A 25,794-nucleotide genomic window follows, 5' to 3' on the forward strand; every position below is an offset into this window, starting at 1 on the left:
GAGAAATACTTACAAGTATATGTATTTATTTATATTTTTATTTAATTTTTATTATATATAAATACAAATATTTTGTACATAAATAACAAATTTCTCTTAAATATATACATAAATTTGTGTGTATTTATATATACATAATAATTATACACAGTACTCACACATATATTAGGCAAACTCAAACTTATTTTGTATGCGATTAATTGCGATTAATCGTTTGACAGCCCTATTATAAAGCGACGAGAATACTTTTTTGTGTGCCAAAAATAACAAAATAGCGACTTTATTCCACAATATCTAGTGATTTCAAAACACTGCTTCATGAGGTTTTGAAGCTTTATGAATCTTTTGTTTCAAATCAGTGGTTCAGAGTACCAAAAAAATCACATGATTTCAGTAAACAAGGCTTTGTTACGTCATAATTGTTTTGAAACTTCAATAGTTCAGGTGACTTCGGCAGTTTGATTCAAGCTTCGAACCACTGATTCGAAACAAAAGATTCGTAAAGCTTTGAAGCTTCATGAAGCAGTTTTTTGAAAGCGGCCATCAATCGATATTGTTGAATAAAGTCGCTATTTTGTTATTTTTGGCGCACAAAAAGTATTCTCGTCGCTTTATAATATTAAAGTTGAACCACTGTAGTCACATGATCTCCTTTAAATATGTTTTTAGTAGCCTTCTGGGCATTGCAAAAGGCGATGCAGGCCTCACTGAACCATCGGATTTTATCAAAAAATATCTTAATTTGTGTTCCGAAGATGAACAAAGATGTTACGGGTGTGGAACGACATGAAGGTTACATATTTTTCACTTTCGGGTGAACTAACCCATTAGTAACTGTGCCTATAGGAAAACATCTCGCTAGTTTTTGGAACAAATCAATCAAACTCTAAAACTTCAAAACTGGCCTTTGCAAGACAAACAAGTTTGCAATTTTTTATTCCAAAATGTGCAAATGACATTTTCTAATAAAGCTATCATAAAAAGGGCAAAAATAATAAATTATCTTCCTCTCCTATTGTCAAACACTGTTAGCAGACAAATTAAATTAACCAGTTAAGTGAAAAAAATGTGTTTTAAGTGAGTTTAATTTCAAAAGTCCACAAGGCCAAAAGAGTCCATAGTTGCAGAAACACCCAATTACAGAGTCTTTTATCAACAAGGAGAAAAAAAGCGACAGACCAGGCCGCACGGGAATCTTTTGCCGTCTTCCGGGAGAGGACTGTGGAAATATGAGGATGAGGATCGCAACCACCTACCTTCATACCGCAACGTGTGTCTGCTGCGTAAACAACACGGGTGTTTTATGGCCTTAAATCAATTAGAGACGAGGCAGGCAAGACAAAGTGAATGTGGGGCGGGGGGTCGCTTTGCTTTCCCATGACAATTCGAGCACCGCCAGGCCCTTTGGATAAGGAGGTTACGTCCTGCCTGTGGTGCAGAGTGAGAATATTCATCATGGATTTTATTCCTGGACAGGCCGAGCGAGGAAAGGCAAGGAGAGGAAACGGGACGGGGCACCTACACGCAGGGGAATCTCGGCGCGACACATTCGTCTCTTTCCCAGCGGTGCTCTCAACTCTCTCTCTCTCTCTCTCTCTCTCACACACACACATATACAGAGTGAATGTATCAGGCCCGACCGCTGGCAGATAGGGAATCAATTTACCTGAATCCCGTCCAGGAGCTTGCTCATGCACCAGAAGCTGTCAGCCTCGATGTTCCGCAACACCTCTTCCTGCAAGCTGGAAACATTGAAATTTTCCACCTCTTCCTCTGCAAAGAGCCAAAAGACAAAAGAAAATAAGAAAAAGAATAAGAGTGAAAGACAAAGAGAGACAAGAGTATAGAAATATCCACATATATACAGAAATCTTCAAATGTCAGATATGGCAGAATTGGGGGCATATATACAGAAAGGATTCATCTGTATTAAAACAGCTTTTTCTACAAGTTGTCACACAGAAACGACCTTCAGGATAACTGAACATTGCTAACAGGCATTTGCACTGATGGTATGATTCGTATTGCCAAAAACTCAATCTTAAAACATGGTGCTCAACATAAGATGCAGAAATTAACAGCAAAGTGTTCTAGAAAAGACTATCATTTTTTTTTAAAGGATGCTACACGAGATTATGTGCTGGATATATGCGATTTAGGAACTTTGTCAATAAAGAATGAATCTAAGAAATCTAGGAAATAAAGTAATTCAATAAATCAATCCTGTATAACAAATCTACAAATTAAAATAAAATTAAAGAAACAAATCATGAAAGAGGAGAGGCTTATATATAAGAGTATATTTTTTGCTCATGTTCATGTGTCGTTTTTGAATTAGCCACAAATGTGACCACAAAACCAGACATAAGGGTCAATTTTTGACATGCATACTATATCAACTGAAAGTTGAATAAATAAGCTTTTCATTTATGTATGGTTTGTTAGGATAGGACAATATTTGGTCGAGATACAACTATTTGAAAATCTGGAATCTGAGGGTGCAAAAAAAAAATCGAAATATTAAGAAAATCACCTTTAAAGTTGTTCAAATGAAGTCTTTAGCAACACATATCCACTCACAAAAATACATTTTTGATATATTTATGGTACGAAATTTATGGAACAAGATCTTTATTTAATATCCTAATGATTTTTGGCATAAAAGAAAAATCGATAATTTGGTAACACTTTACTTGAAGGGGTGTGCATAAGACTGACATGACACCTTCATAATCTTGACATGACACGTGTCATGAATATGAAGGAGGTTTTATGAATGTTTATGACAACTATCATTAAGTGTCATTCGCTCAATTATGTCATTTTTAATGCAAAGATGACATTGTTTGAGATGTCTTTGTTACGACAACTTGACATAAACCAACACATCATAACCTGTCAGTGTCTTTGTCATGACAACTTGACATTAGCAAAACATCATAACCTTTCATAAACATGACATAGCAGATTAATTATCAAACTTAAAAAACTACTTAGCTTTATGGGTTAACATTACATTACATTATTTTGGTAACACTTCAGTATAGGGAACACATATATAAACGATTAACTATGACTTTTCCCTCAATGAACACTTAATTTACTGCTTATTATAGTTAATTGTTAGGTTTAGGTATTGGGTAGGATTAAGAATGTAGAATAAGGTCATGCAGAATAAGGCATAAGTACTAATAAATAGCCAATATTTTAGCCATTTGAATGCTAATAGTAATAAGCAACTAGTTAAAAGACCCTAAAATAAAGTGTTACCATTATTTTATAACAGTGTCATCTTTTTTAAGAAATTTGAAATTCTGACCTTCTGTTGGTGGAAACTTAAAAAAACAAAAAACAAAAACAAAAAAAAACATGAAATGAAAAATAGTCATGACGCTGTTATAAAATTATTTGTCAGAGTATTGTCACTTAATGACATTTTAATGACAAGTTCAATTTGTACCACTGTACTTGAGCTCAAGATACATATTTATGACACTATTATAATGGCCTCATGACAGCCAATGTCAAAACCAACCACATGACAGTTTAATGTAATGTTAACCCATAAAGCTAAATAATGTCAAGTTGTCATGACAAAGACACTGACAGGTTACGATGTATTGGTTTATGTCAAGTTGTCATAACTCGGACATCTCAAACAATGTCATCTTTACATTAAAAATGACATAACTGAGTGAATGACACTTAATGACAGTTGTCATAAACATTCATAAAACCTCCTTCATATTCATGACATGTGTCATGTCATGATTATGAAGGTGTCATGTCAGTCTTATGCACACCCCTTCAAGTAAAGTGTTACCGATAATTTTGACCCATACAATATATTGTTGGCTATTGCTACAAATATACCCATGCGACTTATGACTGGTTTTGTGGTCCAGGGTCACATGTTTTTGGACCTCATATTGCAAGCCTCTTGTCCTCCATGAATTTTTCATTGCTGTCAAATACAATTCTATGTAAAAACTAATTTGAAAGGAAAAATTGCATAGATATGTTTAATATGTTATAATATGTTATGTAAAAAACATTGTGTATGCTCATTTTGCACTCTTATACACCCAAAATGTACATTTCAGTGTTACTTTAGATTCACTGATATCATGTTTTTTATTAATATTTTGAATTTTTGCATAGTTTTTATTTTTTCCATTTTCATTCAAAGTTTTAATCTTTTTTTTGTGTGTGTGTGTGTGTGTGTGTACACTGTAAAAAATAACCGTTATTTTAACAGTAAAAGACTGTAAAAATGCTGCGGTGAAAAACTGTCAATTGGTTTACAGAAAGTTTCCGTACTATATACGGTGAATAACTGTAATAGATCTAACGGTACATTTAATGTAATTTTACGGTAAAATACCGTTAAATTCACAGTTTTTGGAAGTGAAAAATAACAATTCATTGTAAAATTTACAGTGAAAAAACGTAAATTGACATTCCCACAATACCCTGCGTGACACTTCACATGTGATATATTTTTCGTTGAAATATCTCTGTTTCTTCTTAGTTTTTCTCATTTTTTTCTAATCAGTTAAGTACATTAGGGTTTTATGTTACATCTAATGTTGTTAAATTAATGTTTATTGCATTTTTAAAATTTCATGCATGTTACCATGATGGTGTTTAGTGTGTGTGTGAATGACACTGTGTGCACCTTCTATATGTTGGTGTTGTCCTTCTCAGCTTGTGGAAAATCTGCTTGTGATGAACTTTGATTCATCATGTGACTCTTATCACCACTGTGTTTGGTGACTGTCAGTGTATTATAAAGGTACAAAACAGATATTAGTACTTCATTAGGTTGATAAATTAACATTATATCAGTTAATGAAATACGTTATTTTATCGTAAATTTAACAGATTTTTTTTTTTACGTTGCTACTGTATTTTTTATGGTAAAGTTCTGGCAACCACAGCTGCCGGGTTTTACCGTAAATTTTACTGGGATTTTTTTTACAGTGTAGATTTATTACATTTTTTTTTTTTACATGTCTAAATAGTTCTGATTATTTTTTAGTTTTAGTCATTTTAGTACTCCAAGTTAAACTAAAATAAAATGAAAACTTGGCAACTGGCTGAAATAAAATAAGGTTTTTAAATATATTTTATTACAATTAACTTTTTTATGATTTTAGTTTTAGCACATTTAAATGAAGGAAACCTCTAATTTGAAATCGATAACCTAGACCTTGCATGTTTCCACATATAGCATTGCGATAAAGCAAGTTGTGAACAGGTTAATTATTTACCATACCAAACACAACAATCAGTTTCTTCACTAAACGTCAGAATCATTTTCCTGAGGCAAAGGCCAATGTAACTAGATTTATTTAGTAACCACAGCGAATGAGTCAAACCACAGCTCTGACAGGCAAGTCACAGGTTGAGCAGAGGAAGGATATCATAGAACTACACACACACACACACACACACACACACACACACGCAGTGCTGCTCTGTCTCCTTGGCAACATGAGTCTAACCTTAAAGAGTACGGCGAGCTCTGGCTGACAGGACCAGTGGGCTGCTGGGAATATTCGCAGTGCTGCAGTTTAGCGAATGGCCGTCCAGCTTCCGGGCCGCCCATTGCATTAGTACAGTCTAAAATGCCACTGGTCATCTACACTTATCCTAGACGCTCATCACTGTCTGCTGTCAGACAGGTCACAGCGGAGAGGAAGCCGAGATGGAATATGACTCCCGAGGTAGGGCAAGAAAATGAAGGAATCTGTAGAGTTTAGGCCTGAATGACCTCCAAATGGCAGACAAACTCATTGTGCTTTCACATAACAGCCTTCCGCTCAGGAATGAAAGTACTCACGAGGCTTCCAAAGTGTGTTTGTGTGTGTTTGTGTGTGTGTGTGTGTGTGTGTGTGTGGGGGGGGGGGGGTTGTAATAAGGCAGTGTTAATCTCTCCAGTTATGTGAGAGTCCCTTAACAGCACTTTCACTCATCACAAAACAAGGACACACAAAGAGGAGCTGATCAGAACACAAAACAAGACAACAGCACCTCCTGTGGTCAACTGTGGATTTGCAAGTAAATTTCATGTTTGTGTTATTAGCAGCAGTCTTATACACAGTGGCCTCTAAAAGTATTTGGACGCTTGAGTGACATTTAAAAATGTCTGAATGTCATTGCAGTAAATAACCATGTTAACCCTGTAAAAGCCTAATATATGAATCATTATTAAAAATAACTGTTTACTGAACCTGACGATAATATGCAATTTGATGCAGTTTCTGATATTTATATAGCCAAAAAGTAAGATGAACTTTTGAGCTTGTAATGCAAATCAAGTAAATGTTTATAACAGTACAGCAGACTACTTGCATAGAATGCTTATAAATATCAGTTGACACTCTATATTTCCCAATAATATGTCTTAGAAAAATTATATTTCATTGATTAGTTTTATTATCAAAGCTCTGGAGTTTTTTTTTTTTTTTTTTCTAAATGATGTATGGATAATCAAGTAAACCTAAGTTGCTTCATTCCAGTAAATGTTCATCCTGAAATATCAATAACAAAAGTTATGCTTAAGTTAACTTTATAAAAATAATTATTCCACAGCAAAAAGACAGATGTATCATGTATTGAAAATATACTAGGTGCCTTTTTACTTGCTAAAAAAAAAGGGTTTCTTTTCTTTTTCTTTTTTTATAGATAAAATTTGATCGTGTTGATGATTTAGAGGACTTAGAAATGTGTATCAAATATGGTACAGTAGGCTTTAAACACTAAAAATGCTAGGCTAAAAACAACCCAAGTTGGGTGGGAAATAGACAAACTCAGCGGTTGTGTTATTGTAACCCAGCAATTGGGTTAAATATTTGCCCTATATGCTGGGCAGTTTTATTTAACACAACTATTGTTTAAAAATTACTATATGGCTAGCTTAAAAAGAACCCAAAATAGGTTGGAAATTCAAAATCAGACACATAATTATTAGAGGCAACAATAATAATCAAAAAGGTGAACATTTATTAATAAGCAATTTGATAAATGCTTATTGTTTAATTACTATTCATTAAACTTATTAATAAATGTTAATTTCCAACATATTTTGGGTTGATTATAAGCAAGCAATACAGTTATTAAATTGTTATTAAACAATAGTTAAATAAAACTACCATTCGCTGGGTTTGTCCATTGTCATTTTTAACCCAGCATTTTTTAGAGTGTAAGGTTATAAACAAATAAAATTCAATTAATTTATTGTCATATACACAGTAAAAAACACCACAGTTTTAGACTGCACAATGAAATTATTACTTGCCAGTCTCCCTTACACAATGTGCACATGTAACAAATATACAAAGATACAAAAAACATATACAATAGTGCAGCCGTCAGCAACAATATAAGAAGTGAATTCATTAAAGTTTTGTATTGTTCAGGAGCAAATGTTAAAGCAAGTACTATTTATTTTAAAGAAAGAAGCTTAAAGAATCTTTTGTTTCCAATCAGTGGTTCGGAGCGTGTATCAAACAGCCAAAGTCACGTGATCCATTGAAATTTTGAAACACTTATGATGTAACAAAGCCTCATTTACTGAAATCACGTGACTTTGGCGCTCCAAACCACTGATTCAAAACAAAAGATTCGTAAAGCTTTGAAGCTTCATGAAGCAGTGTTTTGAAATCGTTACAACAAAATCACTAGATATTGTTGAATAATTCGTTATTTTGTTTTTTTTGACGCACAAAAAGGATTCTCCACACTTTAAGACTGAACCACTGTACTCACAAGAACCGTTTTAAATTTGTTTTTAGTACCTTTCTGGGAATTGAAAAAGGAAATTAACTTGCTGGCAATGGTCTCACTGAGCCATCAGATTTTATCAAAAATATCTTAATTTGTGTTCTGAAGATGAACGAAGGTCTTACGGGTGTGGAACGACATGAGGGTGAGTAATTAATGACAGAAATTTTCATTTTTGGGTGAACTAACCCTTTAAAATAGATTTTACACAATGAAACAACAGACACCGTTTAAAACGAGGACATGAGTATTTGGACAATTTTTGTTTGTTAAACGACCATGTCCATAGTTAATGTGATGGAATATACAGTGGCAAGAAAAAGTATGTGAACCACTTGCAGAATCTGTGAAAATGTGAATAATTTTAATAAAATAAGAGAGATCATACAAAATGCATGTTATTTTTTTTTTTTATTTAGTACTGTCTTGAGTAAGATATTTTACAAAAAAGATGTTTACATTTAGTTCACAAGACAAAACAAATAGCTGAATTTATTAAAATGGCCCCATTCAAAAGTATGTGAACCATTGGTTCTTTAATACTATTTTTAAAGCAAAAACAAAAAAACAGTCATGGATCATCAGGTAACCACACACAGTATTAAGAATCAGTAGTTCACATACTTATGAATTGGGTTATTTTAATGAAAAATAACATGCATTTTGTATGATCCCTCTTATTTTATTAAAATTATTCACATTTTCACAGATTCTGCAAGTGGTTCACATACTTTTTCTTGCCACTGTATCTGACACCAGTGTGGGCTTTAAAAAACACTGCAAAAATGACAACTGATCCTAGAGCTTTACTAACGTCTCTTTTCAAATGAATGTGATGACATTGACATTTTTAAGTGTAACTAAATACATTCCTGGAAACATTATCCTTATGTTCTTATTTATTTTCACATTTTCCAGCGGTGACTCAATGAAGTATGGCATTGTTAAATGAATTGAAAACCATGTATTACTGAAGTGAGAATAAGAAGGTTCACACACATACATGCAAGCATACATAAATTCACAAAAACAGAAGGTGTACGACTCCGTGACCACAGTTCCACCCTGTGAAGTCACCGTCGCACCATCTGTCTGAACGCATTGCGAAGGAAAAGAGCAGATGTCTGTAAAGATACAAACCAGAGCTGACAACATACCAACTGTACTGCCTGCTGCAAAAAAATCATTTCCCAAGGGTCTTCACTGACATGTTGCCACTTTACGAATTACACAAGCCATAGGCAGGTTAAAGGGCTGCGTTGATCGTAGAATTTCTGCGTAGAATTTCTTAATTAATCTTAATTTCTTAATCATAATTCATATATTTGGTGCTCAAGATACATGTCTTATTATCAATGTTGAAAACAGTGCTGCTTAATATTATTTTGTGGAAACCATGGTATATTTTTTTTTTTTCAGGATTCTTTGACGAATACAAATTTCAGAATAACAGTATGGCTGTGATGGTCGGCATGACAACCGCGCCACCGCTGTTGTGAAGTGTCACCGGCGCTAGTGTGTGTATATTTTATATATATATATATATATATATATATATATATATATATATATATATATATATATATATATATAAATACAGGGTATATATATATATATATATATATATATATATATATATATATATATATATATATATATATATATATATATATACACCATATATATATATATATATATATGATATATATGGTGTATATATATATATAGGGTGTATATATATATATATATATATATATATATATATATATATATATATATATATATACCTGTATATATGTGTATATATATATATATATATATATATATATATATATATATATATATATATATATATATATATATATATATATATATACACCCTGTATTTATTTGTATTTATTTATATATATATATTTTTTTTTTTTTTTTTTTTTTACCACTGTGGTGGTAAAAATTTGCCACCGTCACAGCCCTAAAAAAGCATTTGTTTGAAATGGATGTATTTGTTACAATCCGTGTTGCTGAAGCAGGGATGAGTCATAAACGGACTTCTACGCAAATAGGAACTTTATTCAACAAGGGAACAGAACAGCGAACACGTTTAACCAAACTACAACCAACAAAAACGGACAGGGAGTGCAAGGAGTGAGTCCAACATAAAGGGTGTGCTGATGACGATAGACAGGTGCAGGGAATCCAGGGAGAGCGGGAAAGCTGATGAGGGAAGTGAGTTCAGGTGAGTACATTTTCTATTTAATTATTTATTATCATTTGATGATTGATTTATTTTTATTGTATTAATTATTTTCCTTGCTGTTGTAGTGCTTTTTAGTGCTGTTTAATGATTGTGTGGTTTCAAGGGGTTTTTGTCTCCACGAGTCAGAGATACATTTCAAGATTTTTAATGATGGTGTGAAGCAGTAATTTTCCATTCTTTTTTGCCTTAGTATATTATCAATTGGATTTGTGCTGTTTAGATGAAGTCCAGAGGAAGTAAGTTCAGACACAGTCTAAACACTGAATATATACTCATTTTCATCATCAATCTGTAACCTGCTTTCTGCTATATCACAGCTGATTTAAGACTTTTAGGCTACGTTCACAATGCGAGCCTTAATGCTCAATTAAAATTTTTGCTCAGATCTGATTTTTTTTTTGCATAGCTTTCACATTGTTGTTTTAAATGTGGCCAGTTTTACAGTGACAGATTTACAGTGTGAAACGACCTCACCAACATGATATTTAACCCCCAAAACGCGATTTTTACCGGAATACCCCACAGAACAGTTTTCGACTAGTTTTGAGAAGCAATTGAGTGGATTTTGTGGTAAAAAACTATATATTTTTTTATTTTCATTCATGTGTATTTTGTTCTGTAATGTAATAAAGAGGAAAGGATGATCATGTTCACTGATGATCCTCGACAAGTGTTCAAGATGAAAACTGAAAAGTGACGCAGTCTTTAACTTTCTTTTCATAATATAAATAAATGCATAGCCTAGGCCTATTTGCTTATCCTATAATTTTGTGAATAAAAATGAAAATGTTGACGAAATCAGAAGCTATTAAATGTCTTATCATTAGAATATAAAAATTAAAATGACGGGTAATAATTGATTATGATGGTATTTTTACGATCCTGTCTATCGAAAGTCTAACGCAACCTCATATATACCTCGTATATATATATATATATATATATATATATATATATATATATATATATATATATATATATATATATATATATATATATATATATATATATATATATATAAAAATACCTTCATAATCAATTATTAAAAATTGCCACCGTTACAGCCCTAAATAACAGCATTTGTTTGAAATGGATGTATTTTGTAACTATGTAAAATGTTTCCAATTTAATGCATCCTTGCTGAATAAAAGCATTAATTTTTAAATCATACTGACCTCAAACTTTTTTCTGAATTTGCACAATTGATTTTATGGTTAAAGGATGTATGGGTACTGATTGATAACTTTTGTTAAAGTTAATAGACCACTGAACATTATGAAGAGGTGGATTTACAATGTCCTCTTCTTATATTATATAATCAATAGGTAATCATAGTCTTTTTAATCCAGTGCATTTATTCAGGTTATGTTTTTAATGATTTATTAATGTCACAGGTCTGACCCATGTCAGGAATGACTTTACTCAGAATGCTTTCTACACAATAAAATTAGAAACTTGTTTTGTAATTATTATTACATGATAAAATTATTTACACATTACATTTTTATACATTTTAATTTTATTTTCTGGATCTTAAGATTTTTATTTATTTATTTATTTATTTATTTTTAACTCAAGCTAGCAGCATGAAATATGTAAAGAACAACTCTGCCCAAGATCATGAGGGTCAATAACACACCAGATGTATCACCTAAAACATCTCCATGTTTTGTTACAGTTGGATGAGGCCTGTGTTCCAGTAAAGTCCTGACAAAATTAAAAATACCTCCTATGTGCATTCTATCAAAAGCCACTTTTCCACCATCGGGACAAACAATTATAAGATTGTAAGGAACAGTTCCAGTAACAAGAATGGTTTGGCCCATCGAAAGAATCACCTGTGGAATTTTGCTAACAAACAGTGTGTCAAGGATAATCAATGTTTCTAAATACCTGCATTCATTTAGTACAAGGGCATCCAATCCAACTCCTGGAGGCCCACTTAACTAAATTTAGCTCCAATACACCTGACTGCAAGTTTCTAGTAGATTTTTTTTTTTTTTTTTTAATTAGTATGGGTAGATACCAACCTACTCTACCATTGGAGAAAGTGTAATGGTTAACTAGGATAACCAGTCACTAGCCTTGAAGCCACTGAATTGCTGTCAGAGAGGATCTCATAGAGAAGAATCCAAGTATTCTTAATAGTAACTTATGTGTGTAGTTTTATGAGAGAATGTTTTATGTTATTACATTATGTATTGTTAAATGTTCTATTTAATCATTTATTATCATTTAATAATTGATTTATTTTTATTATATTACTTATTTTCCTTGCTGTTGTAGTGCTTTTTAGTGCTGTTTAATGATTGTGTGGTTTCAAGGGGTTTTTGTCTCCACGAGTCAGCGATAAATTTCAAGATTTTTAATGATGGTGTGAAGCAGTAATTTTCCATTCTTTTTGCTTTAGTACATTATCATTTAGATTTGTGCTGTTTTCCTCCAAAGTCTGCAGGAAGTAAGTTCAGACACAGTCTAAATATTGAAATATATAGTCATTTTCATCATCACTCTGTAACTGCTTTCTGCTATATCATGGCTGATTTAAGAATTTTAGGTTACATTCGCAATGCAAGCCTTAATGCTCAATTCCAATTTTTGCTCAGATCTGATTTTTTTTTTTTTTTGTATAGTTGTTCACATTGTTGTTTTAAATGTGGCCAATATCGGATTTCCAGTGTGAACAGATCATGGATCTGAACTGACCTGCATGCGCAAAAGACAGCTGGAAAATGACTTCTCACTCCTGTCTTTCTTGGGAGTATCCCGGACGAGCCCCCAGCTTTTTTTTTTTTTTTAATACCACAAAATCCACTCAATTGCTTCTCAAAGCTAGTCCAAAACTAGCCCAATTGCATTTTGTGGGGTATTCTGGTAAAAATCGCGTTGCAGGAGTTAAATATCGTGTTGGTGAGGTCGCTTCAACCCACAGAGTTGCAAAACGCTGGGTATGTAAAATCTTTAAATAGACTCCCATGAGCGCAGAATCATGACGGATGTTGATCTTCGAGTGACGTAAAAATAGCATGAATTCTGATATGACTGTTCACACTGCGGTCGCATTACAAAACATCTGACCTGTATTGGATTTAGTACCACAAATGGAAGTGGCACAAATCGGAATTGAAAAGATCAGATTCCATGTGGTTTGTACTGTTCACACTGTCATGGGGAAAACAGATATGAGTCACATGTGGGCAAAAAAACAAACAAAAAAAAAGATCAGATTTGTGCCACATTTGATAATGCAGTTTTGGGTACCATACAAATACACTTTTGTTAAATGATTTTGGGTATCAGACAGAATTCTGCTGACTGGTTTTGGATACCAGACAAAACATGTTTTCTTACGGGATCTGGTAAAAAGACTATCCAATATTCCTGGTATGAAGATTTGAGCTAACATTTTTGACAAACAAAATGGCCCAGAAAAACACATTATAATTCACATAATGAGTGCTGTCCTTGTTTTTTCAGCGATGTGCAAACAGTATGTATTTGTTAACATTTTAAAAAACGTGTTTTAGTGTGTTATGACTCTTTAGGAAGTGTGAACCTTGTTATCAGCTGACATGAGCTTTTGGGGAACTTAATCCAGTAGAGAGACATGGTTATGGTTAATGAGTACTGATTTATAAATTGAGAGCATGGTTGCTATGTATACCGACTGAAAAAAAATGAAAATTGAGGTTACGGTTACTGAGGATATAGTTTAGACAGAACTATAGTATAGACAGAACTGTCAATATGAGGTATCCACAAAGAGGCTGTAAGAACAACAAATCCCTTCAACTGGAGCCAGGCTCTTTGGCCTCTGCTATCACTTCCTGTTGGCCTGTATCTTCTTCCTGCACAAAGGGGCGAAGGGTAGATTCCCCCTGGCATGCTGAAGCATCCAACTGCAAGGAGCTGGAATCATTACTGACGTCTGACTCTACACATCCCTGTAGCGCCATATGCCCTCTTTTTGCAGGCTAACGCAATCGGTCAATCATCAGGTTAAAGGACAAGGAAAGCTTTCACCAGCCATTTAAACCATCGACCAAGACAGCCAGGAGGAGCTTTCTGGTGGATTATGCAATTTGACCTCTAAAGTGTCCTAAGACTTTAACCCAGTACCACCCACTACTGCCCCCTGTGTTGGTTAATGAGCATCGAACTGAATTCACAGATGTGTAACTGAAGGCAAGATTAATTAACATGGAACTCAACTTAGCAAACATGCCATTTTAACAAAGTAAAATAACAATTGCTGGGTTGGTAATTACTGTAGTTGAGTTGAAAGACGAGGTGTAGATCCATATGTGATTTATGGAGATCATCATCTAGTCATAATGAAGAAAAAGTCAGTGTAGGGGAGAAACAATTTGCAATGAGAACAGATGATTGAGTTTCACTGGAAGTTCCAAGAGGAAGTTGGATGAAAGGTCCAAACTTACTCATTTCATGTTCCAGAAAAACTTACAAATACCAATACAGCCCTTTTTTTTGAGGGCCAAATATCCCCTCTGTGGCTTAATTAGGTAAGTATTTTTTGTTGCCGTTTTAAAAAGGGTTCAGTCAAAGAAATTAACTTGGAGAGATGCCACATTTTGGCTTCTGACAAATGGATATTGAATGAATCTGAAGACAATGTGAGTGGTGCTTGCCTATGAAAAACAAACCACCACAATGCTAGGGTGTTGTGGGTGGTTTCCAGGGCTTTCCTAATTGATTGCAAAGATATTCCTTATTGGCAATGTCAAAAAGTCAAAGTCTATCAAATTCTGGTCTTTAGATATGGCTAAAGTGCCTCAATGGCAGTTATCATATAGGTCAGGCGAAAACCGGTCAATCGATTCTGGAAAATGGTGAGGAACAATGGTGAGCGATTTTTATTTTCAGACTAGAACTCTTGTGAAGAAAAGAAAAGAAGAATATTATTTAACTTAGAATGTATTATACACTACTGTACAAAACTTTAGGTTCAGGATATTAAAATTAGACATTAAATAGAAAGCATACTATATGCTATTTTGCATTATTACTATTTTTTTTCTTTCAATATTCTAATAAATGCAACCTTGGGTGAACAGTAGAGCAAGTAAAGACGAAATGTCATGGATAATTACTTTCCCTCAGCAAAGATGCAGTAAAATTCAAGTTTGTGTAAAAGAAAAGCAAAAAATGTAACAAATACAAATCAATACAAAGTGTCTTCATCTGCCACAGACTCATAGGAAGGTTATGGCTCTTGTGTGGGTTTTGGCCCATGGATCCACTTAAGACTACATAAAAAAATTCTACAAAACTGCAGTAGTTTTTTGGGTCTCAAAACTGCTCACCAGCAGCATAAACGGCTCCCCGGACATGTAACCATAGCAATTGTTGTGACTTCAGAAATGTTACGCCGTTTTTATTGCTGCTCTGTGTGCAAGAGTGGGAGTGTATTATGCAGAGCGGCTGGAGTCCAATAAACCACAATGCTTGAAATAGTTTGATGTGAGAGTGTGAGGGCTGGGGTAAAAATACAGGATAAACATCACAACTCCTTTGCTGCCACAGCCTTAGCATTGAATGCAGGAGCAGCAGTAAAAGAGGTGAACTTCCCTGAGTGTGAAATATTATGCAAGATTAGCCTATTAAAGAATTAATTTGCTTTTATTAGAAGCATAAGGGGAATCATTACATGTCCTGTAATGGGAAACTCATGAGCCATTAAAAGCAATGGCCAGACAATAAAATGGCACATGTAAATTGATACAAGAAATAAATAAATTGATCATTCCGAAACAGAAAAACATACATTTTAACGGGTGACCAAGTGACATTCCCATAGAATATTATTTGGGAATTATTTTGTTAATTGTTATAAACTACACCAAGTCAAGCATGACAGGTTTCACAGATGTAAATGAACAAAAAGTGATTTCTCAGAGCTAGGATCTGCACAGAAATTCAATTTATAGCTTTTTATAGCCAAGTAATTAAACTAGATCCAAAAATATTCAATAACTGTGATTAGTCAGAGAAAACGAATGACTTTATGACAGGGCAATTTTTCCAGATCATTCTTGGCATTTTACACTCAGAGATGAAAAAAATGAATACGCAGCTCACTAAGCTAGAGATAGCTCAGCTTATGGAAGAAGACAAATTGTAAGCTTATGGAAAATTAATTGTTTCTAAGTTAATGTTATGTTATGTGTTAACGTTATTTGTTAATGTTACAATATCGATTTCTGTTAGATTATGTAATCTTAGTTTATTTGCTGATGTTGCGTTATCGTTACACGTAATAACTTACCACTATGCTAATTAGTAGTGTTATGTTACATTAATTGTTACGGTTGTTATTTGTTAATGTTACATTATATGTTATTTTGTTAGTGACAATATGCTATTTGGTAACATTATGTTCTTCTGCAGTATTACATTATCTGTTAAAGGGGGGGTTCAATGCGATTTCACTTTTTTAACTTTAGTTAGTGTGTTATGTTGCTGCTTGAGCATAAACAGCATCTGCAAAGTTACAGCGCTGAAAGTTCAATGCAAACGGAGATATTGTCTTTTAAAGTTATGGCAGTTTAATGCCTACAAAAACGACCGGTTTGGACTACAACAAGCTTCTTCCCAGGTTGGTGACGTCATAAACCCTGCAAAACACTGGCCCCGGGAACATGCAACAGCATAATGGAAGCGGAAAAGTTGTGTACACTGGACACAAGCGGAGCGACGTGTCAAAAGATAATAGAACAGATTATAATCTGTGATATTTTCTACACTGGATGCGGCGCTGAAGACAGCTTCCAGAATCTATATGAGTTCAAAGCTGGATTTTACTGAAAGAAGCAGTTCCCACTTTAAAAGCAGAAGCTGCTGTTTATTGGCTTCAAACTGTAAGTATGTTTTATTGTTTGTACATGTCTTTTAAACCTATAGTTCTGTTGCTATTTTTGGTTGCATCAAGGACATATACAAAAAGCAACTAGTTTTTGCTTTGCTAGCCAGTTAGCTAAATTCTAGTACATACTTCAATAAACGCCAACAAACTTCTATGTTCATAGACAAACAGTTGTTCATGCTATAAATTAAATGCTACCTTTACAAAAATGCGACTACTCCGTCATGTATTCGGCTACAGTAAAGCTTTAATCAGGATAAAACTGTATATTGAAAGCTAACAAACAACAGTGACAGCATCTAAACACTTTGACACAAATAACAAAAAAATAAGAAAAACCATTCAGAAACGTCCTTTAAAAGCCGCAATTGCAGAGTTTCTGCTTGACCCTCTTCATCTGTGTCTGATTCGGGCTCAATTTGATACAGCAATATAGGCGCCATTATTTACATTTTCACTGAAGCAACAAATGGTAAGGGGTGCGGCATTTCCAGATGCTTCAGCTACCAACCTGCTAACCAATCGGAGCACATTGCGCATTTCGGAGGGAGTGGCTTCATAGAAGCAGGAAGTCAAACGAGCCGTTCATATGACAGTGGAAACAGAGGTGTAGAATAAAGGTAAAATATATGAAAAATACAGCTATTTCAAAAAACGAAGCATTAAGACATGTTAAACTGTGCCCCAAAAACACAATCACGCCTAGAAAAAAAAAAAAAAAACACTGAACCACCCCTTTAATGTTACATTGTGTTATTCAGTAATGTTACACTACTGGTTAATTTTATATTATTTGTTACTGCTATTTTATTTGTTAAAGGTGCCATTGAATGTTTTTTTACAAGATGTAATATAAGTCTAAGGTGTCCCCTGAATGTGTCTGTGAAGTTTCAGCTCAAAATACCCCATAGATTTTTTTTAAATTAATTTTTTTAACTGCCTATTTTGGGGCATTATTAGAAATGCACCGATTCAGGTTGCGGTCCCTTTAAATCGTGCGCTCTCCGCCCCCGGAGCTCGCGCTTGCCTTAAACAGTGCATAAACAAAGTTTACACAGCTAATATAACCCTCAAAATGGATCTTTACAAAGTGTTTGTCATGCATACTGCATGCATGCGTCGAATTATATGAGTATTGTATACTGTTATATTGTTTACATTTGATTCTGAATGAATTTGAGGCTGTGCTCCGTGGCTAACGGCTAATGCTACACTGTTGGATAGATTTATAAAGAATGAAGTTGTGTTGATGCATTATACAGACTGCAAGTGTTTAAAATGACTCTCTTGTCTCCGTGAATACAGTAAGAAACAATGGTAACTTTAACCACATTTAACAGTACATTAGCAACATGCTAACGAAACATTTAGAAAGACAGTTTACAAATATCACTAAAAATATCATGTTATCATGGATCATGTCTGTTATTATTGCTCCATCTGCCATTTTTCGCTGTTTTCCTTGCTTGCTTACCTAGTCTGATGATTCTGCTGTGCACATCCAGACGTTCTGCCCTTGTGTAATGCCTCGATCATGGGCTGGCATATGCAAATATTGGGGGCGTACACCGCGACTGTTACGTAACAGTCGGTGTTATGTTGAGATTCGCCTGTTCTTCGGAAAGTCTTTTAAACAAATGAGATTTATATAAGAAGGAGGAAACGATGGAGTTTGGGACTCACTGTATGTCATTTCCATGTACTGAACTCTTGTTATTCAACTATGCCAAGATAAATTCAATTTTTAATTCTAGGGCACCTTTAATGCTGTTTTCTGTTAATGTCGCATTGTTATTTATTAACGATACATGTTTTATGGATGTTATGTTACAATATTGGTTACCGTTACGTAAATTGTTAACGTTACGTTTTCCATTAAGCTTACATTATGTTATACCTTAATGTTATGCTATTTGGCAACATTATGTTCTTTGGTAACATTACGTCATCTTTTAATGTTACATCAGGTTTGTAACATTGTAAAATTTCTTAATGTTATGTGATATTATTTGACAACACTGTTGCACTGTTCTATAATAAATTAGTCAAAATTAGACAAAATTAGACAAAATTGTCAATACCTGAAGGTCAAACTGTTTAAATGGAAAGTTGGACATTATTAAAAAAAAAAAAAAAAAAAAAAAAAAAAATCAAACTGCTGGTATCCTTTAGCTGTCGACAAGGCAGGAAAGTCTCATAGGGAACTCAACCAAGAGGAAAAGAGGGAAAATACCTGCCACTAGACATCTCAGGCATCCCAAGGCAGTCACTTAACAACTCGTTAGAGCAAATGAGGAAAGTTAATCAGACCTGCATTAAAATCAGCACTAGGCTCAGTTCTTCAAAGCGAGAAATCCGAACAAACCGATACTCATTAGGGCCTCAATTGTGGGTCACACACCACTAACTGTTCATTTCAACCGTGGAGGCCTGTGGCACTTAGTCAATGAACAGCCCACAAAGGCTTTCCAGAAGATGGACTGAAAGCAGGAGTCAGCGGTTACAAGGTTAGTGAACTTAATGCACATGACTAAAAGACATAGGCTATTTGGAATCTATGAGATCCATGGTGCCTCCAGGGTGGATATATGCAAGACATTCACCGGAAATGCTCAGGATGATGGAATTTTATCCTCTACAGAGCAAAATGTTGTGGAGGAAATCTGCTATCAACTATCTTCTTGGATTGCTCATGCTAACTAGCCAAAACACTGACCTCATCATCCAGAGCAAAAATTGAAACAATAGTGCAGCTTGAAGAACACACTAAATTGTGGAGTTTTGAAGGAACCCTCAAGAAGCTTCTCAAAGGTTTACAAGATGACTAGGGTTGCTAGGTCACCCCATCTTTGTGCAATGAAGATCGTTTTCCAGTTCTAAGTAAAACTCAACAGAACTAGCTGGTGTCCATCTTCAACTAACGGCTCAAATCTTTGTTCTCCAATATTCAGATCACCAAGTAAGAGAACTCTTTATTCCATCAACCAGCACTGATGGTAAAAGTTCATCCAATCCAGTCGATCTTTAACAGTAGTGCCAATGATCCACGTCTGCCCTCCAGAACATTACTCCTTGAGAATCTATACATGAAGACGATGCAAATTATCTTCCTTCTGAATCAATAGTGTACCACACTACTGCACATACCATTTCATCACACACTCATTCCTTTTAATTATAAAACTTTATAGTGGCCTAATGGGAAAACAGCTCCAGACCGAAAAACGGAAAGAACAGAGGAGCCGAAGAACAAAACCTTCCGAGACAAAGTGACTGTCTGATTAGATGGAGACTTCCATGAAGAACGGCACTGTAGATTAAAAATATCGATAGAATAGACATATGTAGCTTAACGAGCTATGCAAATGAAGCCAAATGATTAAAAGAGTAATGAATGGGGATATTGAAGGGGTCTGATGGTTTTGAAGCTTTTATTCACACAGAACTATAAGCCAAGGCAAATGAAGATGACTTTAAAACTAAAAATGTCTGATGTATATTGCAGAGGAAAATTGCTCCAATCACATTTCTACATAACTTCCACAAGTCAAAAGTGCTTTTAACAGATGTGTTTAATCAGTCCACCAGGAAACCAAGTCATGCTTCTACTTTGGCTTGTGCAATTAGCGCTTCTGAGGAAGAACTATTTGCACTTAGAAAAAATTACCTGCTATTTTCATCTGTGTTGTATGTAAAAACAGCTTGCAGACAGACTTCGATGCAGTCTGTTACTGCACGTATCACAGATTTAAAGGAATAGTTAACCCAAAAATGAAAAATGTGTAATTTACTTGTCATTGCAAACCTCTATGAGTTACTTTCTTATGCGCCGATATATCATTTTTACTGTTTGGTAACAGTGAAATAAAAACAGTCACATGCTTCGCATGGAGTTTGTTGTGACAAATGCTTTGTACGTGAAGCCAAGCCAAGGCCAAGGTTTGTATATGATACAATAGGACATCAATTTTGGAGAACTGCGTGCATGCAGACAAGGTTAGAGGATACCATTAGCTGTTTAAATCATTACAACAGTTACAACATGTTGGTTAAGAATAGAAATTTGAAAAGAAAAAAAAATGCATCACATATGTGCAGATTCAGTATGATTTAAAGGATTAGTTCACTTTCAAATAAAATTTTCCTGATAATTTACTCACCGCCATGTCATCCAAGATGTTCATGTCTTTCTTTCTTCAGTCGAAAAGAAATTAAGGTTTTTGATGAAAACATTCCAGGATTATTCTCCTTATAGTGGACTTCAATGTCCTCCAAACGGTTGAAGGTCAAAATTACAGTTTCAGTGCAGCTTCAAAGGGCTTTAAAGGGCTTCCTACGCCTTCCCTATTCAACTTACGGAACGAACGCGGTGCCAGTTCCATTTTTTTCCGTAAGTAGAAAAGGGAAGACCTAGGACATACAGCGTAAGCTTTTTGAAGAATACGGAAAGCGGAAGCATGTGCAAGGCACATTTGTGCTTCTAAAGCATATACAGTTGTATTTTTTTTCAAAAATGACCGATCGTTTTGCTAGATAAGACCCTTATTCCTCGTCTGGTATCATTTCAAGCCTTTGAAGCTGCACTGAAACTGTAATTTTGACCTTCAACCGTTTGGTGCCCATTGAAGTCCACTATAAGGAGAATAATCCTGGAATGTTTTCATCAAAAACCTTAATTTCTTTTCGACTGAAGAAAGAAAGACATATTGGATGACATGGGGGTGAGTAAATTATCAGGAAAATTTTATTTGAAAGTTGACTAATCCTTTAATATTCTGGGTTGAGGGCATCCCTGGGTTTTTGGTTTTAAACATCTGATCATTTACTTCATAAAAGAAAACATGCACAGGAATAATCAATTTTATAGTTCTCTGTTTTTACTAGGGCTGGGCGATATATCGCATGCAATTGTCATGCGCATTTCGTTAGTAAAGCTGGTTCCCTGATTACCGCTAAATCGCCATCACCTGCTTTCAAATGGAGCGCCATTTAATAGACAGAGCCGTAGATCACTGACAAGCTGTGCAATATCGCATTCATTATCGAAGGTGATTCATCTGCGATAATGAACGTGATATTGTGTGATATTGCGCAGGTGATGGCGATTTCGCGGTAATCAGGGAACCGGCTTTACTGATGAAATGCGCGTGACAATCGCATGCGATATATCGCCCAGCCCTAGTTTTTACTAAATACACTTTGAAGTAGTTATAAGAAACATGAAAGCAAAGTAAACTGTTTAAATGCTTATAGGTAATGTTTATAGGTAATGATACATTGGTTATGGCCATATTTTCCAATTTTAGTTACCGGCAAAATGCACTCTACCACCTAGTGGACTGGAGTATGAAGTGCTTGTTACCCACAGAATAGTAATGATGTCTGACACAATTTTACGGTTTTAAAAAAGGGCTTAGTTATCAGGTTCTTCTTCACCAAAAGTGATTGGAGCATTTGGAAAATGATAATCGAGCAACATGAACTTATTTTCCTGATACTTTTGGGTGCCACTGAACTGAATTCACCCATCCGAGTATTCATAAAATGATTTCTTTGAATGGATGATAATTCCTGAAGATACACCCACTACTAAACACACATATTAAAACAAAACTATTTCCTGTTGGCCAGAGGGACTTTTCCTATCCAAGCATTTTTTTGGCCAGAAGAATCATGAATGTGGGCCAGTCGTGCTGCTGATTGTTCTGTAAAACTACTCAAGCAATCAAAAACTGCAAAAACTTTCAAGTTCCCTCTTTCCTGTGCAATAGTTTGACTACAACTAGGAGGGTTCCCTGCAGTCTTGCTACTAGAACAAATCAATAGAATTGAATTTAACTTCAGTTTGTTTTTCTTCCATCAGGCCTTGGCTATCTAAGTCCAAAAACTCACAGAGCAAATTAGCAATTTCATTTGTTGTTGGCAAATTGTATTCAAATTTATTTTGAAGGCTCTCGGAACAAGGGCAGAAAAGCCCAGATGAAGATTTTCCCTGTCTCATCTTGCATTTATTTACTGGCGTAATGAAAATGATTGTTTAATAATGAAATGCCCTAACAGCAAGATACACACAGCCAAAGCACTAACTGGCCTATAATTTAGCCCTGTCATCATACATTTTTTAAAGCAGGGATCAAGAACGATCTGTGCCTTAAAGAAATAACACAATTCTGCTAAAAGTAATTTGTGGGCATATTTCATTCTGCACTAACTAAATAGGGGCTTATGCTCTGATCCAGAGCATTTCAGACGAACAGCGTTGGGGAGCAACTAATTAAAAGTAGCTGTAAACTTTATAGTTCATTGAAAAATGAAAAATGTCATTTCAGATATACAAGATTTTGAAGACTCTGGTGGGCACTCTTTCCCATGCAATAACCTTCGAACTTCATATACACAACAGTGTTATTAAGTCATGAAAGTGCCGATATATATATTAAGGTATCTGCCAAAACTTTGATGTTCACCTTGGCTTTCCTTGGAACAAAAATAGTGATTTATGAGCAATTTATAAAAGAATCACAGTCTTAAGTCTGATTTTTTTCAAAGAATCTATTGATTAGGTTTTGTTCTGATCCATTCCATGGTAATCTACCCCTCCAGTTGGTAAATGCTAAGACAAGATCGAGTCAAATTTGAACTAGAGAGAAAGATCCATCTAAATCAGTCAAATATACTATACTCATTATTAACAAGCCAAGCAGAGCTAGGGTGATGTTAAGCTTCTCAGTGGATAGTCAATGTAATTCTGGTCTGTTTCTCACAAAGCTATTGTATGATTCAGAAGACATGGAATGTAGTCCTCAAGTCATGGACCATTTTAATGGTTTTCAGACCCTTGAAAGCTTCAATATTGTAAGCTTCAAATATTAAAAAAAAAAAGATTTCCTTGTGCTTCACAGTAGAACGAACATCATAAAGGTGTGGAATAACATGAGCGTGAGTAAATGATGGCAGAATCTTCATTTTTCGATTAACTAATAAGCCTTAAAGAGTTAGTTTTAACCCGAAATTGAAAATTCTGTCATTAATTACTCACCCTCATGTTGTTCCACACCCGTAAGAACACAAATTAAGATATTTTTGATCAAATTTGATTGCCTCTATTTTCATCAAAATAATTAACACTTTCAATGCCCAGAAAGGTACTAAAGACATATTTAAAACTGTTCATATCTACAATATCTAGTGATGGGCGATTTCAAAACGCTGCTTCAAGCTGTACGAATCTTTTATTTCGATTCAGTGGTTCCGATCACGTATCAAACTGCCAAAGTCATGCCCCCCCCCAGCGAAATTTCGAAACACTTATGACATAACGAAGCCTCGTTTACTGTTTACTGGGGCTCCTAACCACTGATTCAAAACAAAAGATTTGTAAAGCAGTGTTTTTAAATCGCCCATCACTAGATATTGTCGTAAAGTCTTTTGTTTTTTTGGCGCATAAAAAGTATTCTCGTAACTTTATAATATTAAGGTTGAACCACTGTACTCACATGAACTGAACTAAATATGTTTTTAGTACCTTTCTTGGCATCTGAAAGTGTTAATTATCTTGCTGGCAACAGAGGCCTCACTGAGCCATCGCATTTCATCAAAAATATCTTAATTTGTGTTCCGAAGATGAACAAAGGTCTTACGGGTGTGGAACGACATGAGGGTGAGTAATTAATGACAGAATTTTCATTTTTAGGTGAACTAACCTTTTAAGTCATCTGTACTGAAAGTAGTTAAACTACTTTAAAACCGTATCTATTCATAATTTAAAGTAGCTTCCAAAACACTGTAGACAAGTAAGGATTCCTTGGTGTGCACCGTTACACATACATTGATGGATATGGGTCTCTAGTCAGAGTGAAGTCGTGATGTTTTGCCACTGCTTGCCCTCAGCAGTCAGCACTTGGCCCACATTGCACACTTTGAATGAGTATCTGTCACGAATGGCACCATGCCTTATTGCGCCGGGTGGAGTTGTAGGGAAATAAATTGCTGAGAAAGTTGGTGCAGGTACATTTTCCACAAACTTTCCTCCACACACAGTGAAGAGAGAGAGAGAGAGTTGTCCCAAACATCTTTATCATTGAAGAACAGGGGCCTTCTTCAGGCATTGGCGTTGTCTTCTGACAAATATACATAGTGTATACAAACACAGAGGCATACAAAACAGAAATTAAGTATGCATCTCATTTTGCTACATGAACAGCCAGAAACTGTGCTGGGAGAAAGAAAACCAATAAGGAAATAACAAATGGTGCATCAAAATCAAGCAACATCACTGCAGGACATCTGAGGATAAGATGTTGTGCACCATTCAAGGCCTAGGCCCAATACATACTCCATGCAAGTATTTTAGAATGCAAGTAAGGCTTAGTACAAATTAAAAAAAAAAAGAAAGAAAATTAAGTCATCACTCAGCCTCATGTTGCTCCAAACCCATAAGATGTTTGATCCTCTTCAAAACACAAATGGAGATATTTTAAAAGAAACCTGAGGGATTTCTGTCCCTCTACTGAAAGTGTTCATAAAGACACGCTAAAAGTATTCCATTTGAATCAAATGGTTTAACCCAAGTCTCGTGAAGAGACATGGTCACTTTAAGGCAGGAACACACCAAGCCGACGCCAACGAACAAGTGGCGACGAAAGCAGACTGCGGGGTTGGCTCACGTCGGCAGCGCCTGGGTCCAAAGTTGGCCTGACACACCAAACCGACGCTTGACAGCCGACGGCCAAGTAGCACGTCAGTTCTGTTCCTGCGTAAGATGAAATGACTTTCCCTACCAGCAGGTGGCAGTAGCTGAACAGCCAATCAGAATGATCAGATGGCCCGATGTCAATTCAACATGTCGAATCGGCCCGGAAAAAAG

General features: G+C 35.0%; 1 protein-coding gene across 3 annotated transcripts in view; it reads right to left on the reverse strand.

The window, feature by feature from the left end:
- tbc1d22a (TBC1 domain family, member 22a) overlaps positions 1-25,794 on the reverse strand; it is a 191,858-nt gene that overhangs the window by 105,263 nt on the left and 60,801 nt on the right. For all 3 annotated transcript variants that reach the window (XM_048154976.1, XM_048154978.1, XM_048154977.1), the window contains one exon: positions 1,667-1,773. In XM_048154976.1, the coding sequence (XP_048010933.1) occupies positions 1,667-1,773 (107 nt within the window). The remainder of the gene's footprint in view (positions 1-1,666; positions 1,774-25,794) is intronic.

This window comes from Megalobrama amblycephala, linkage group LG14, assembly GCF_018812025.1.
Source record: "Megalobrama amblycephala isolate DHTTF-2021 linkage group LG14, ASM1881202v1, whole genome shotgun sequence".
Classification (NCBI taxonomy): Eukaryota; Metazoa; Chordata; class Actinopteri; order Cypriniformes; family Xenocyprididae; genus Megalobrama; species Megalobrama amblycephala.